Source organism: Ochlerotatus camptorhynchus, unplaced genomic scaffold (genome assembly GCF_037179485.1).
Source record: "Ochlerotatus camptorhynchus isolate MF236.1 unplaced genomic scaffold, CSIRO-AGI_Acam_v1.1 ptg000343l, whole genome shotgun sequence".
Classification (NCBI taxonomy): Eukaryota; Metazoa; Arthropoda; class Insecta; order Diptera; family Culicidae; genus Ochlerotatus; species Ochlerotatus camptorhynchus.
The window spans coordinates 1,435,037-1,451,824 of NW_027040831.1; the positions used below are offsets into that span (position 1 = coordinate 1,435,037).

General features: G+C 41.3%; 4 protein-coding genes across 5 annotated transcripts; 2 read left to right on the forward strand and 2 right to left on the reverse strand.

Moving 5' to 3' along the window:
- Positions 1–3,622: 3,622 nt before the first annotated feature.
- pll (serine/threonine-protein kinase pelle) lies at positions 3,623–6,297 on the reverse strand. The gene is made up of 5 exons (XM_065231156.1): positions 5,960–6,297; positions 5,728–5,837; positions 5,014–5,594; positions 4,814–4,943; positions 3,623–4,136 (listed from the first exon to the last, which is right to left on the reverse strand). Exons 1-5 carry the CDS (start codon positions 6,155–6,157, stop codon positions 3,623–3,625), a joined length of 1,533 nt encoding a protein of 510 aa, XP_065087228.1. The 5' UTR covers positions 6,158–6,297.
- LOC135708962 (uncharacterized) lies at positions 4,247–4,802 on the forward strand. The gene is made up of 2 exons (XM_065231157.1): positions 4,247–4,529; positions 4,596–4,802. Exons 1-2 carry the CDS (start codon positions 4,248–4,250, stop codon positions 4,800–4,802), a joined length of 489 nt encoding a protein of 162 aa, XP_065087229.1. The 5' UTR covers position 4,247.
- A 6,653-nt stretch (positions 6,298–12,950) lies between the features above and the next one.
- On the forward strand, positions 12,951–15,337 carry nbs. 2 transcript variants are annotated; one of them, XM_065231158.1, is made up of 3 exons: positions 12,951–13,059; positions 13,121–15,141; positions 15,220–15,337. In XM_065231158.1, the coding sequence occupies exons 1-3, from the start codon at positions 13,032–13,034 to the stop codon at positions 15,301–15,303; spliced, it is 2,133 nt and encodes a 710-aa protein (XP_065087230.1). In that variant the 5' UTR covers positions 12,951–13,031; the 3' UTR covers positions 15,304–15,337. The 2 variants fall into 2 exon arrangements, with proteins under 2 accessions (XP_065087230.1, XP_065087231.1); XM_065231159.1 differs by having other exon boundaries at positions 15,194–15,321.
- A 9-nt stretch (positions 15,338–15,346) lies between these two features.
- Positions 15,347–16,708, reverse strand: LOC135708964 (uncharacterized). Its single transcript, XM_065231160.1, has 2 exons — positions 16,540–16,708; positions 15,347–16,481 (listed from the first exon to the last, which is right to left on the reverse strand). Exons 1-2 carry the CDS (start codon positions 16,616–16,618, stop codon positions 15,352–15,354), a joined length of 1,209 nt encoding a protein of 402 aa, XP_065087232.1. The 5' UTR covers positions 16,619–16,708; the 3' UTR covers positions 15,347–15,351.
- Between the last annotated feature and the right edge of the window lie 80 nt (positions 16,709–16,788).

Sequence of the window (16,788 nt, forward strand, 5' to 3'; positions counted from 1 at the left end):
CGACTAGCACATTGATAGGAATGTACAAAGCGTTACTACCATCAGCTGTTTGGCGATTGTGATTGTGATAGGTCGCAACTCTGGCTCCAATACAAGTTGTGGGCAGATACCCCATTCAAGAAGTAGGTTTCGTGATCGCCAAAATTATGCAGATTATTCATATGCAGTTACTGCGCACCCGATGGACGATGGAGCAGTTCCACGAGACGCTGGTTGAACTTACCGAAAAGCTGATCGGACAAAGACCGGTAGTCATCGGAGGAGACTTCAATGCTTAGGCAGTGTAGTGGGGAAACAGATGTACCAACGCAAGAGGGCACATTCTGCTTGAAGTTCTAGCGAAGCTGGAAATTAGGCTGTTCAATAAAGGCACCACCAGCAGTTTTCGCAGAGATGGCCGGGAATCCATTATCGACGTCACTTTATGCGGCCTGCAGTCCGTGGCTGGTGGAAAATATGAATTGGAGAGTGTGTGAAGGATATACCCATAGATATACCAACGACCAACGGAATCCTGTGGCAGTATAGAGGACGAGAACTTGCGACCTGAAGTGGAAGACGAGTTGATAGAATCGTTAGGGAGAGCATATGACACGACCATGCCGAGGAAACTGGTGCTAAATAACAGATAGCCTCCAGCTTACTGCTGCAACGAGGCAATAAGCACCATCCGCACTAGTTGTCTCAGAGCCAGAAGACGTGTTTAGAGAGCAACAACAGAAGCAGACAGAGAGAAACGTAGAGGAATGTTCCGAGCACATAAACGAGAGATAAAGCAGAGCAAGTCAAACTGTCAACTGGAGCTGGGTCGAGATGTACACTGGTGAACTTTATACTGATGTTGAAGATTACCGACCAGCTGCATCGGATCGTTGCTACGATGTAATTGTCCTGTGCGAAACGGGGCTTGATTCTCGAAAGCTTTCTAGTCAAGTCTTCGATCCTGACTACGTTGCGATCGGAATCGTAACAACAGACGTAAATCTACTGGTGGAGGTGTCCTTGTAGCTGTCCGTGGCGAGTTGGCGGCAAAGGTCATCCAGAACGATTAATGGAACAATGATGAGCAGGTTTGCACAGCCAACAATCTGGGTGATCGCACACAATTTCTATGCGCTCTGTACATTTCACCTAATCGAGTCCGGGACAATAAACTCATCGCTACTCACTTTTCACAGTTATCGTAAGTTGATGAGATATTCATTTTTGGTTACTTCAATCTGTCAGTTTCATGGAGTCCATCTCATAGCGGATTCCTCCATCCAGATCCTGATAGCTCTACATTTCACGCAAGAGCTGTTAGTCTTCTCGACAATCACAATTAATCTTCTCAACGAAAATAATCGTAGTGTGGACCTCCGCGGCTCCGCGGGCACTCAGGACAGGGCTCCATTAGATTTCCTCAGGTCCTTGTTTCGCATCACCCACCTTTAAATGTCACTTATTTGCATCACCCTCCTTTAATTGTCACGATTTGCTTGAGACCAAGTAGTGAACCAATTTTAAATCGTTAGTTTCCAGCGGTTGATATAACCATTAGAGCCAAAACATTCTAGTACCTTTGGTGAAAATGCTAGTACAATCCAGTAGTAACACCGGTTGGAAACTAACGATTTAAAATTGTCTCACTACTTGACTAGCCTATTGGTCCCAAGCAAATCGATTAACGTACCCCATTCTAGTCGAAATTCTAGAACTACACTATGTTTGTTTTGATTCGCTATGCTAGTTTGACCGATAAAATGCGGGGTTCGTGAATTGAAGAAGATCCCGAAGAAACGTGCTAAACTTTTTGGCTCAGCTCTGGTACTATCTTCGGTTCCAAGCTAATCAATGCACCCCTCGAAACATAGATCCATGAGCCCCCCATGGGGGTGCTTTGTGGGTTGTTATTGTCGTTGCCCCGGACCGACATCTTCGCCAGAATCGGTTCCTCTCACGATGGGGTCCTCATCACTGAATCCGAAGAAGTCTGAAGGAACTTAGGTCTTCTGTTTCGCTATCCCAGTCAGAGTCGCTGCTAGTCTCAAATTCCGGCTCCACCATGCTACTATACAGATTTTTAGTGGATTGTTTGAACTTGCTCCTTTCCTGCCATACTTCAATGGGAATTTTGCTCCGCTCCACGTCCTGTCGAATACAGGTTTTCAGGTATATGCCGGTCTTCCAATTTTCTTGGGTTCTGGTATTCTGTACTTGAGTGCCGTTTTCAAAATTTCACCTGGATCGCTCCTAAGGATGTGCCCGTATTAGTTGAGTCTTGATATTCTTATCTTGTTTATAAAGAGAGAAAGAGAGAAGGATTAGTAATTTCCATTAAATTCCACTACCTTATTTGTTTATCCTTGACAGATACACATATTTCGTCGACAATGTGCAGACTTCTTCAGTGTCTTGTACTAATACTCGACTTAGTCGAGTAGTCTTGTACTAATACTCGACTTAGTCGAGTAGTCTTGTACTAATACTCGACTTAGTCGAGTAGTTTTGTACTAATACTCGACTTAGTCGAGTAGTCGAGTATTAGTACAAGACACTGAAGAAGTCTGCACATTGTAGACGAAATACGTGTATCTGTCAAGGATAAGGAAATAAGGTAGTGGAATAAAATGGAAATTACTAATCCTTCTCTCTCTCTTTATACAGGTATTCCACTAAGACGCCCAAATTCATCAGGACTTATCTTGTTGTTTATCGTATATCCACCCAACCACTTGGGGGCAATGTGGCCACTACTACTACTCTCTTGTGGACGCTCTTCGTGATGATTGTTCCAGAACCCGAGTGGATCATGGTCTTCCAATTTTCTTCTTCTCCGAGATTCCATATCCCAAAAGGCTTTTCTGATAATCTGTTACGATGGTTCTGTTTTTATGAACATAAAATGGTGTTCTATCCCTCTAGCATGGCTGTATGTTGATCCAGCGTGCAGATAGTTAATATCGTTGTCTTCTTCAAAACTTCATCGTCTTGATCTAAAGAAAAGAAAATTGCCACTATATGTAAAGTACTATTTGGCTGTGATACTTCTTCTGGAGAAAGCATGCGTTTCGGTTCGCGTAATGGTTAGTAATAATTTTATTTCTGTAAATTAAAACGAAACTGCAGTTCCTGTGTGATGTCGCATTTCAAACATTTTGAACGGGATACATTTTTTTTAATTTTTGCACCCATTAGACTCAATTATTTAGAAAAGCAATTCATAGTAAAAATCTTAATTTTAAACTACACAATTATGTAATTTTGGCTAGAAGTTAAATTCCAACAAACTTTTGGTCCGCTAACATCACAACTGGCATCACTAGTATGCATCTTTCAAAATGTAAAGATACAGACAAACCCTGGGACCTGGTTGCATTTAAGCAATCCTCAAGGTTATGCCAATGCCCAGGGTAGTATTTTGAAATCGTAAAATTGAACATATTTGAAATTCTGTGACTAAGGTTTCTGCTCAATTGATCATAAGACAACAAAGTTACATCATGTCAAAGTTGACCTATTCGCATGAAAACCTACATGCATCGGCATCTAACAGAACTGTAGGTACACGATTGTTCTTTTGTTCTATTGAAAAAAAAAATTGCATATCTTATGAAATTCCATAGAACACAAAATGCCTTCTCTATTTATCGAAAAACTTTTCCAAATCTTTATAAACCTCCACCATCTCCTTCCGGTTGTCCGGTTCGTCGGCCGTGCAGAAAATTCCTACCTTAAGCAGCATCGTGCATTGGTATATTGTACGCATATCTGTGCTATCTAACGAGGGATCCATCAAACACCGCGTGTCGGTATTCGATTGTACCGCTTGGGAAATTACAGCTTTCAGGTGCTTAGGCACCCGCTTGTCTTCGAACACCCGCTGTCCGGTGACGATCTCGTACAGCACCAGCCCGTAGCTGAAACTGTCCACCTTGGTACTCAAATGCCGTTGGGAGATAAACTCCGGTGGAATGTACGGTCGAGTGCCGTAAACGCGAGATACCTTCATACCGGAATCGCTGACCGCTAGCTCCCGGGTCAGGCCAAAGTCGCCAATCTTCGGTTCGTTATTTTTGTCCAACAATATATTACCCGGCTTGATGTCCCCGTGAATGATTGGTTTCTGCGTGAAGGTGTGTAGATATTGAAGGCCTCTGAAATAAATTGATTTTTTTTACGTTAATCAAAGTAGTCTTTTTCACTGGATACGAGCCGTCAGTGTGTCAGTTCTAGCATAAAAATTTAAATTGATTAGCCTCGATATTATGGCCGGTACGATGGACGAATTATTGTGCGAGTTAAGCTATGATTTCAACTTTCTGTCGCACGAAATTCGAATGGCCATGCGACGGCTTGACCTTCAGCAGCGTCGTACGGTAGAAGCGTGGCTCCATAAGCTTTCCACCACTAATCAATCGTTGGAAGAAGTTCGCTTAAGGAACGACTTTCTATTCTACCTATCAAGGAACTGTGAAGAGGGCACCTTGTTGCCTCCATTTGATCAGAAGCCACCCCCGGGATACGTACTAAATGCAACGCATTTAATGGTAATGTGAAATTATAACCTTTAAACAGATAATGCAACAACTTCTAAACGTCATGCCTCATTTCAGCCCAGTTTGGGAACCGAAATGGCCGCTTCCACCAGCTCTAAGCCCGTCTACGAAGCCTACACGGGGCCTTCAACTCCCTCCCAATCCCAGAAAGCTGAACTTTTCAAACGATCACCGGACGGAGGAGCATTCCTGGTGTCACAGCCAGTACCACGGTGCGGGGCATTCTGTTATCTTGCCGTTGTTAGCAAACAACCGAAAAAGTAGCTACAACTTACCTAGCGGTGCCTTTTGCTATCCGAATACGGTCAGCAATCGATAACGGTTGAACGCTTTTCCTCTTCGGAAACAACTTCATATCTAAGGATCCACCCGGCATGTATTGGTAGACGAGACATGCTTCGCCAGCTGAAAAATTGAAGTATAAATTATATATCATTTAACTTGAACTTGTATAAAATCTGCGCGTTTCACTTACAATCCAAACTACACCCTAAAAGTGGAACGACATTCTCATGTCGACAAGAGTTTAAATATTTCAGTTCGTTGAAACTTTGCCGCAGCTCTGTTAGGGCCGATTCCGTGCTGATTCCTTTGATTTTTTTAATCGCCACGTACGTTTGCTTGAAGTATCCCTTGTACACAACACCGAAACCACCTTTCCCGAGCTCATTCGCCGGATTCCAATGGTCAGTGGCATTACGGAGTTCCTCGTAGCCAAATATAGGCAACCCACCAACAACGGCTGCAATATTGTCCGAAGGAGAACGCATAATTCCAGCTTGGAAAATACCGGGAATAGCAGCTGCTGGACCAGCAACAGGAGCAGCAGGAACTGCAGCTGGTGACGCCACCACCTGCTTCTGAACAAATTCAGCCTGTTGTTGAGCATTTTCTGAATTGCCATCGGTTGTAAATTCCTCGCCTGGATTTTGGTTCGCCGGCGCAGGACCGTTCATCACTTTGTAGGTATCAATCGGTGCGGTTTTACGCATAAGAATGTGAAATTGGGGATCCACAAACCGTTTGATTACATCCATCGCAGATAAAATACTCTCCCTACAATTTAGAAAATGATTATTATTATTTGCCTCAGAGAAGCATTAATAACTACTGACTACTTTACTGACTATTTAATAGTAGATCACTTGTGCTACCATTGAAAGGAGAGGGTTAAAACGAATAAAAATACCTCGAAAGCACCACAAACAGCTCCGTAATTGTGTGGTTTAAATTGCCCCATTTTACAAGCAGCTGCTCCGAAGGGGACTGTCCTGAACGGGAACAGCATCGTCGTATGCTCTGAAATCCAACAAAACAGAAAACTGTTATAGAAAACCCCACCGAACGTGTTTTTTGGGGAAATCCCATCAGTGCTATTAATGCCCACCACAAAATTTCACATTAGATTTTATTGTACGCACCTCAACATCCTCGACACTATAGCCCATCTGCCGTAGGGCCAATCCTACCCATTTGCCATCCTGGTCCAGCAGAGCCGCCACATGCTTTGTGTCGAGCCGGGGAATATCGTAGATAAATTCCACATTACTAATGAACCCGACGGAGGTTTGGGGATTCCCCAACCCCGTGTTCCCTCTATCCGGTGGTTGGGATGACATTGTTCACCAATGACTAAATAATATCGAGCAGAATGTCCTTTGAAGGACGATGTAAATCAGTATCAAACACAAACATAAACAAGGCACTGATAACAATGATAACGATAGAATCAGGTAAAACAAACAACCAGCAACAAAGAATGAAATAAACAACGATACAAGAAAACGGGTCAGACAAAATTTGACAAGTTTGTTGTTGCTTTCTTTTACCGCAAAGCACTCATATTTGGTTTTACCGAACTGAGTAGAGTGAGTTACTTTCATACACGCTATTTCAAAACTCCCCAAATTTGGGTAGAGTCCACCCAGATCTATCAAAACTGAACATACCCAAAAATGGGTGGGTTGGGAGTGACAAGTTGACAAATTAACAACGTCGTTCGGATTCATGACGATGTTGTTCATTTGTTGTTACCGCGAGGCAATTAATTTAGGATCAAATCTATAAGCCAACCCGCATAGTTGCATAAAACGCTGTACAGACTGGAGAGTTATAACACCAATCAATACGAAACTAACGATTTTAAATTGGCTCACTACTTGACTAGCCTATTGGTCCCAAGCAAACGATTAACGTACCGCATTCTAGTCGAAATTCTAGTACTACGCAATGTTTTTTTTGATTCGTTATGAAAGTTTGACAGATAAAATGAGGGGTTATTGGTTTTTCTTATGTTTCGAGGGGTGAATCGATTAGCTTGGGACCGAAGAGAGTACCAGAGCTGAGCCAAAAAGTTGAGTACGTTATTTCGGGACCTTCTAGTCTTAGAGTTACCTCTATGGTTCTACCAACAATCAATACGAAACTAACGATTTTAAATTGGCTCACCACTTTAGTAGCCTATTGGTCCCAAGCAAACGATTAACGTACCCTATTCTAGTTGAAATTCTATTACTACACTATGTTTGTTTTGATTCGCTATGAAAGTTTGACAGATAACACCAGGGGTGTGTGGATTCATGCAGAACATGCAGGGGTGAGTGAAATAGCTTGGGACTGCTTGGGACCGTTGTTCTGGTACTGAGTGAGCCAAAAATAATAATGATTTTCTTCGGGACCCAGTGGTCTTAGAGTTACCTCTATGGTTCTACCACAGACAAACAGACATAACACATTGAATATTTCTCACTGTTCGGACCAGCCTAATGAAAACCGAATTTCCACAGCAGCACTTCACTTTTGTGTTGTGAACAGCTTAAAACTAAGTATATTTGCGTTAGCTATCAATAATTTTAACAATATTCATTTCAACTTACATTTATGGTTTATCTAATCCGCTTCTTTCTCTTACAGGTTACGTTTTTTCTGGGAAGTTTTCCAACACTACAATAGTTGAATAAATTTACAATATAATTCATGATAAGTTTACTAAATTTCACTTACGACTGAATCCGATTGTACTTTATAAAAATTCCCACTAAGTTCCGCTTTGGAATAAGTATTTAAACTCCTAATATGCTAATATTCACTAAATTTCACTTTAATGCAACGATGCAACTACACTTTTGCTCCAATGCCTTTGTTTACATTCAATTAATTATCGTTCTTCTCCGTTTCATACGTATTCTGACCATTCTCACACACCCGCACAGTTGGTTAGTTTCCGCTCGATCCTTCACTGACGTTTCGTATCAACGTCGTTTGAGGTTCTGGTAGAGTACGTCGCAAGATGTGTCCATAGTGCTCGGAGGTGCGCACACTCACTGTAAAACATCGTCGCTAAAACATTACCGCCATCTGTTGAGTACATTGTGGTGGGTAGTACGCTGAACAGATGGCGGTAGTGTGTAAACGTCAAACTCAAGGGAAATGACTATGCGCGCCACAGGTGGCGGTGCTACCAACTGCGATACTTTTGAATTGACCGTTAAATGCTTGTTCGATGAACAACTTGCGAGTGTTATGTCTGTTTGTCTGTGGTTCTACCATAGAGGTAACTCTAAGACTAGAAGCTCACACCAATACACACAATACACACAAAGAAAAATCGTTTCTAAAATTAAAACAACCATTGGTAGAATTGAAAGTTTGCACTGGTTCTTTTTGGTAGAAAGCGGTTAGCTTTCAAAACCATGGTCAGCAAACTGTCAAATCAAAAGTTGCTCGCTAGCAACTTTTAAAAGTAAAAACTTTCAAAAAGAATTGTACTTCTGTCAAATTGAAAGCGTGACAGTGTTAAAATGAAAGGCGGAATATTGTTCATGTAAAACACATTTTTGACTTGAATAAAATACAATATTTTCAAAAGCAAAATAATTCAAAATAATAAAATTTATGTTCAAGTGCAATAGCGATAGGCTCGGCGATAGGTGTATGGATAGGTACAGAAGTAGATGACCCAACAAATAACATCTTGATCGGTTCCCGGTCCATTTTCGTCAGACGTCAGATATTGAATCGGACCGTCCTTGGCGAGGAAAGTTTATAAAAATAAGTAATACACTTTGCATCTACTGTAAACAGTCGTTGATTACTCACTTGCATTCTGAGCGAGGGGGACGAATCTATCTACGATGCAGAAAAGATTGTGTTTTGCTGTGGCTAGCTGTGCGCACGCTGAGTAGATAGAAAGAAGATTATTATGACGATTCTGACCATTTACTGCAAAAAGATGATTCGCGATGCAAGTAGATGCGAGAAATGCAAGAAGATTTTTCGAAGATTGATTCGGTAGTGTGAGATTTGTTGAGCATCTAGACTTGAGATTTAGATGTGTCGCCTCCCTCGATTCTGAGCCGTTTCATCCTACTTGCAGGGGTTGATGATTTCCAGCGTTCGCTTTTCATCTTCAGTGGGTTGAGTTGAATAATTTCGTTAAATCGAGGATCACGTTGCTTTCCTTGAGGAAATCGATGAGCTGTACTAATGGCATCGCTCTTACCTTGTTCTGCAAAAATATCCAGAGCATTGTTCAATTCGAGGTTCAATTGTATTTTCAAAATTTTACTTACAAACAAAAACTCACATCGATTGGAACAGCGCAACAATGTCTTTCCCGGGAGATCTTTTGATTTTATAGTATTTTTTTTTTCGTTTTAACTGAAATTAAATTATTAAACTCAAATCTCTATATGTATTGTCATTTCATCTTACCTGAAGCGAATGTTTTCCGCGGAAGCTGCTATAATTACTTGATGAATTGATTAAAGTTCCGTCCCAGTTTATTCTACCTCTTGGTCTGAGTGACATCGGGTCAAATTAAGCGGCAAAAGAAGGCACAGTGTTGCCAAAGCATTGTTATGATTTTTTTTTTTTTTTTTTTTTTTTTTTTTTTTTTTTTTTTTTTTTTTTTTTATAGTCACTTTAACGCTCTTAGGTCATTCGTGACTTGTCCGGGGGTGAGATTTGAACTCGTGACTTTGGCGTGAGAGGTATGAATGCTAACCACTACGCCGGGGTCGCCCCCTGTTATGAATTGGTTTTTTTGACAGTTTAACAACTTTTATTTCAAAAATATGAGTTTTCAAAATTACAAGTCGATAGTGAAAGAAAAACTTTTAAACAAACAAAATTACATTCATTCACAATATTTTCGTAGCTAAAACTACGAAATTCGGGAAACTTTTAAATAGACATTGCAATATTTTTATAAGAACCATTTTTATTTTTTGTGTGTAGGCTAGTCAAGTAGTGAGCCAATTTAAAATCGTTTGTTTCATATTGATTGTTGGTTCTACCGTGGAAGAAATTTTTGATGATTGCCATGTGGTAGAACAAGCAACATATGCTATTTACAGAACAGTCCTAAACTCGAATCAAGTATAGATTTGGAAGAGCTAATAAAAATAATAAATATTAGCATCTGCCGCATTACATATGATGTAGGTTTACCTTACACAAAAATCAATGATTTTATTAAGCTTTGTGACGAAATAGTACGGCACGTATCAGGGTACCTTGAGGCAGAAACTGTGAATTTTCATCCCGAAACAAATTAAATATATATATTTCATACATTTCTTTGACAAGACTGGTTTTATTTTTATGAAAATTCGAAGCAACGTATACTTAATCAAAATTTAAAGCAGGATTTGAAGTAAAAACCGAGCGCTGCATAAGATAACCAAATTCTGTAATAACAACAGATGGGTCAGTTCGTTTGACAGCGTTAAGTAGTTCTTAAGTAAACCGATGTTCGGTTATTTCTGCTTTAATTTATTTTTCGTCAACCGAGATTTTCGGTAGCTTTGACAGATTGTGGGTAACAAAAAGAACTAACGACAGCTCGGGTATTTCTCTTTGAACCGAACAGACTACCGAGCGTTCAGCAGATAAAAACTCGGTTGACATCAAACCGGGTTCGGTAATATTTTCTAAGTGTGACCAAAAACTCAGCCAGATTGTGGTGGCCATAAGCGCTCGTAAAATGCTGGATAAATAATTCCTCATTTACACACCAAATTTTGATTCGGCGTTCCAGCAAAACGAATTGACCCTAGATCATCACTCTCATAGTTCTTCTATTCTCCACGAGTGTCAACTTTGATTTGCCAATAGTCATAAAAGAGTTTTTTAGGTTACCCGTGTCGATCCGGATTTATTGGAAGATTGCCGTAAAAGCTCAATGTAGATGTCGCCACTGCATGATGATGATAATGTTGACGGACTGCATATAAAATTCGTGATAATTAGCATTAAATCCAAATTTTCATCAAGCCTGCGTAAAATCCTTCCAATATCACATTCGAAGTGAAGAAGAAAACGTTTTCACGATCAGACTGATGTGTATCTTTGACTTTTCCAGATGAACTTTCATAAGATATATTCATTTCATTTCACGGCTCCATCAACGCTGCATCGTAAATATAATGTAAACAAGTAAATTGCTCAATTACTCAAAATAAAGATGATTTTTGTCATCTTCGTATCACTTTGAAAACCATCTAGCACCATTTTATAGCATGGTGTGTGTTGAGTAAAACAAGTTCCGTTGCGTTTTCCGTCGAAAATTGTGAGTATCAATATGTTTGCCTAAAAAGGCCAAAATGAACATTTATTGAATATTGGCATCCTATACAACCAAATTCTCCATTATCACCAGCATGATACAATCTTTCCTAAGTAAATTCACTTAATTTCCACTTTCATCTTAGTGGAAATCGTACACACTTAATCACGGTTTCCTTGTTCGGTAATTTTTTTACAGTTTTTGAACTGTAAATCACAAAAACTACCGAACATTAAGCTGTTCTCAATAAAATTACTGACACACAAAATCACGGCCTCCCTGTTCGGTAATTTTTTACTGGGTTTTTGAACAGCTGAAAAAGTCAGTAAACTTGAAAAAATTGTAAAAAATTGTATAACAGTGAATTTTTCTTGAAATTTATACAGACTGTGTTCTTATTACATTTATTTGATGATAAAAATAAAATATGTTAAAATTGTTCGTTGCATTACGTGTGACCGTTATTTTCAGTTTACTGACTTTTTCAGCTGTTTGAAAACCCAGTAAAAAATTACTGACCCCAGTAAAATAATCTCTGTGTGGACATTCATTAGTTTTTGCAAGAAACTACTGAATGCGGTAATAGTAATCACTGAATTGACCGTAAAATAACAGTTTTACGTGAAATGACTAAAACTCAGTAAAATAGAACACCGAGTTTTCAGTACTGATTATGTTTTCTAAAACAGTCAGCAAACGAAATTCCAAAATTACTGATCACACTAGTAAATTGGACTTCTTTACGTCATTCTCCTCCGTTCCACCTCGCGCACTTAACTTCAGAAATTTGTGTGTGAAAACAGCAACATGTTTGTGAAAATTAGTTAAACGACTTGAAATCAACGCAGGAGTGCAAAATCATACGAAATCGGGCAGTTTCTGCACTCCTGCATCGACTTCCAGATGTTCCATTGAATTTGCAGCAAAAATTTCAATTGTGTGTAGCAGTGCTCCAGACTTACGTACGCAATCTGGCACTACAAGAAAGCAACCAGCCGGCTGAACCACGAAAAAGTATTAAGCTGGACTATAGCTCAAGATTAGTTTAAACAGCATCATTGCTATTATTCCTCTAAGCAAATAAACCTGAGTCCGAGTCTGAGTCCCCTAATAAAAATCTTAAAATATCCGACATATTTTATTTATTACTCATTTATATTTATTCATCAAATTACTGGAAAACTCAGCAAAAATAATGTAAACAAATAAATTACTGAAAAAGTCAGCAATTTTTTTACTGACTGAAACGGTAAATTTTGACATTTCAGGGATTTTTCCATTTACGGAGTTTTCAGTTAAATCAAAAACTACTGAGTTGATTGCTGAAAACTCAGCTGTTTAAAAACCCAGTAAAATTTTACCGACTTCGGTAATCTAAACTCTGTGTGTACACATTTACCATTTTCCGAAAAATGCAGCTGCGCAGGAAGTAACCTCTTCCTGTGGGTGCAAACTTGTTATGCATAATTTTCCATGCAAAATTTTCCACGGGAAATTATTAGTTTTTCCATAATGGACCGATTTGCCCCAAAAATCATCTGTTTTACTTGGAGAATTTGGAAAGTATCCTCCTTCTTGTAGTTCTCACTTCGAAATGTAGATGGCGAAAGCTTGGAAAAGTTTCTATGCAAGACGCCAATAGTGTGGATCTTAACGGTAAATGCAAAACTTTTTTTTTTCCCCGCAGTGTTTGATAATTCCCGCCCCTATACGCAAAGTTAGCTTAGTAAACATGAAAGAGGGTAGCTCTAGTAAACATCTTTTTTAGATTGTGGCCTCTACTGTAAATGTTTTGGCGCTGGGATTTTTTTTTTTATATATTTTAACTGTCCATGAACAAACCAAAATAGAGGATTCTCTCTTGTTTGTTCACGTTATTGATAAATTTTGTAGTTAAATAAAATATATTTAAGCTCTGAGTTGCTATGTGGTTTTTGAAAAACGTTCAAAATGGTATGATATATCCATAGAAAATGATTTTTTTTTATTTTGTTTTTAATTCTCCCTCGACCAGGTACATTCTACTACATCCGACCAAACATCGCTAAGCACACGGTCAGCCGGTCGACAGGCGAGCTGATTATCCAAGGCGATCCATCGATCAGTCGAAACCATGCATTCCTTTATCCAGAGCCCGGCACGCTTAAGGTGATCGATGCCGGATCTCGCTACGGAACGTTCATCAACGATGCCATCGAGACAGAACGCGAGCAAATCCCGAAGGATACCCCTTCGGAGCTGAAGGCAGGCGATCGACTGCGGTTCGGCAAATGTCAGAGCATTTGGACGGTGGGCAAGGAGGATTTCGATTGCATCACATCGACGATAACGGTAGATGGGAGGTTGAAAGAGTCGTTGCAGGTGCTGGGTGGGAAAGTTAGGGATGCGTTCCAGGATGAATGTACGCGGTACTTGATTATGAAGACGATTACAACCACCCCGAAGTTGCTGATGTGTTTGATCGCTCAGGTTCCGGTAGTGAAACCGGAATACTTCGATGAATGTGTGAAAGCGGTTGAACGTGGTAGAATGCTACCGAATGCGGATGATTTCATTCCGGAATTTACGGAAGCTTACGTTCGAAGTGAAGGAATGACCTTCGGGAGAGTTCCTTCCAGGAAGATGTTGTTCCAGGGGAAGACGTTTGTGTTTATTAAACCGAAGCATATGAGCCAGTATGAAGGGATAGTAAAGCTGGCTGGAGGAAACTGCGTTTGCGCTCAGAAACGGAAGATTGCTAAGTCGTTCTTTACCGGGCAAAACGTGATTGTGATGCATGTGGCGTCGGATTCAATGTCCCAGACATCTTCGCAGGCAGTAGATGGATTGACACAGATTGTGACTAATGCGGGTCGGCGGTTGATTCCGGATGTGGAAATCGGGCTGGCTATTCTGCACTGTTCATTGGAGAAGTATTGTAATCCGACGCACAAGTTTACGAATGTGCTGGACATGGAGACGATTCCGTTCACGGAAAATTTCGAACCAGTGGCCAAAAATAGCGAGGACTGTGCTGGGTCGTCTAAAGGTGATGCTAAGGAGAGTATCTCGATTCCGGAGACGGAATCGCGAGATAGTTCTCAATGCGTTGACGTTCACAAGAGCTTGATCACAGAGTCGATGGACTACAGTGGTCAACCGCTGAAGATTTCCGAACGTGCACATGAATTGGCAAAACCAAATGAAAAGCGTAAGCGAGTAGAGCAGCAGAACGACAATCCCAAGGAGGTCAAGAAAGCTCGATCTGAACCCGTACAGCCCAAGGAAGATCCACCGAGTCAGTTGGAAATTCCGGAAACTCCTGCCGGTATCGGACCTTCTCAAGCATCGAACTTTTCGGGATTCCTCTCAGTGAATCACGATGCAGCCGTAGAGGACGAATCTTCCACGGAAAAGCCCAAGCAGAAGCGACCGCTAAACCTGTTGCTCGACGATGGAGAGGGCGATTTGTTCACGTTCAACGAAGTTGCTCCGAAACGAGCCAAACGACAGGCAACAATCGCTGAGTCGTTCCAAAGCTCGCAAGTGACCACCAGAACCGCCACTCGCCATCAGGCGGAAGATGATCTTTTCTCATTCGACAGCGGAACATCCACGCGAGCTGCGAAGCAAAAGACTCAGGGAGAGGGTTCGGTACCGAAAAGCAACGGGACAACGATTTCTTCAGTAACGGCACCCTCGTACAAGCAGTTCATAAAACCTATCCAGATTCCGGTGGAGGGCTGGCTGGCGTCGACCTTTTGCGATCTCAAAATTAAAACTCAACGGAAAGACGAGAAGGCGGAGGACAGTAATCATGAAGCCGGTGACAAGTGTGACGGTGCTAAGATCAAGGATGAGCCTAGAGATGGGGATGAAGATCAGAAGACTCGAGTTTGGGAGGACGGAATGGAGGCAATGTTTCAGGTACGGGTTAAGTGCATGAACTTGACTTCGCATCGACCACACCAAAACAGTACTGATACAAGCTTCTACTCTACGGGTGATGCCAATTCAACCATCAATGGTCGGCTTAATTTCAAAGCTTTTGTGAAGGTAAGTTAGCTTAATTATGATCTCGAGATTTATGCAAATTTTAAACCTTAAGACGCGATTCCGTCTGTCCCTTTCCAGAAGCAAAACTACAAACCGCAGCAAACGATAGTTCGAACGAAACCCGTCTGCGTGCTGGACAATACCCAGGATGATCATTTTTGAGCGCTGTGAATTCATCGTTACAACAATAAAATGTTACTCCATGTTACTTTACGAAAAACGTTTATTTTTCTTCGGCTTATTCTTACCTAGACGACCGCCGAGCAGGTCCTTCAATTCATCCTTGAACACCTTAACGAAATCGCCCGTGCTCATCTGGTTCAAATCTCGGATCATACTGGTCGCGAAAGCATTGAAGGCATTATTGTTGACGTCTTGAGTAACTGCCTGGGATAGGTCCTGTCGCCGTTTAAGCTTCTCATCGTCGATGAACTTCTTGACGTCGAATTTAGACTTTATCTTATCGGCATTGAATCGGGGCATACCGGTGGCATTCTTGGCCGATGTGGAACGTTTTCGATCTACGCGTTCTCCCTCGTCGGACTTAATTCGCTGCATTAACAGTACCTTCGGGATGGATGCAATGATTTCTCCCTCAGTTGATGGTCTTGCCAACTTATCATCAATTAAAGCGTCTACTTTCTTGGTAGTCGACAAATCTTCCTTTTCGGCTGTTAGCAGTAAAAATAGACTCGTATCAGGTTTCAAGTTAAGGCCTGCCGCGGAATCGTCTTGAGCTAAAATTTCCTCACTGTATTCCTCTCCCAACCAAACGCCCAAATCCTCCGGATAGATGCATTTGATTCCACTTGGCCACTCTTCTGATGTATTCTGCAGAAACAATCGGAAGGGCAGCAAACGATTGTAGAACGCAACTATCCGTTGGCAAATGTCCTTCGATTTGAACCAAACTTCCGCCAGCAGACAGAGGAACATGGAACTGATGTTGAAGAAGTAGCCAGTGGACATGAATCGAACGTAATACCTAGCCGCGTCCCAAGCCAGGGCAACAATCCGACAGAACAACTTCCCTAGTCCTTGCAACCGCACCAGCAGATAATCGAGATTGGCTAGTGTCGGTAATTGGGCCGTCTTTTCCAAGTAGTTTCCATCTGGCAGCAGACTGGCCAGATTGGTGAGCAAGTGAACAATGTCCACACTGCGGAAACGAAGCAGCGATTGATTGAGACGCTTGAGCAACCGGAAACCATGCATGTTGTAGAATCGGTTGTTCCATCGGACGGAGAACCGGCTCACGTAGGCGGCAGCCTTTTCGAAGGATTTTTGCGATTCGAAGAACCCGAGCGCTTCGGTGACGGCGGTTATGAAAGAGCGAATTTCTGGAAGAAACTGATGTTAAATTTTGATGAAGTTGAAATTGACTGCAGCTGAACTTACCATCTTTGCAATTTTTGGTTTTACAAGCGTAGGTATTCAGCACCGGAGGAACCAGATCTCTTCTGTTCCAGAGTTCCATTTTGGTCGGTCGGACGAACTAACGAACGGTAACGAAACTAAAAACAAGCACCTGAAGGACGATGGGAATCAAAACAAACAACCTTTCTTGAAGCGCACGTGCGTTTCAACTTTCAACGGGCGGGCTTGTCGGGGGCTAATTTCGCATACACCGGATAGGTCGACCGGCGT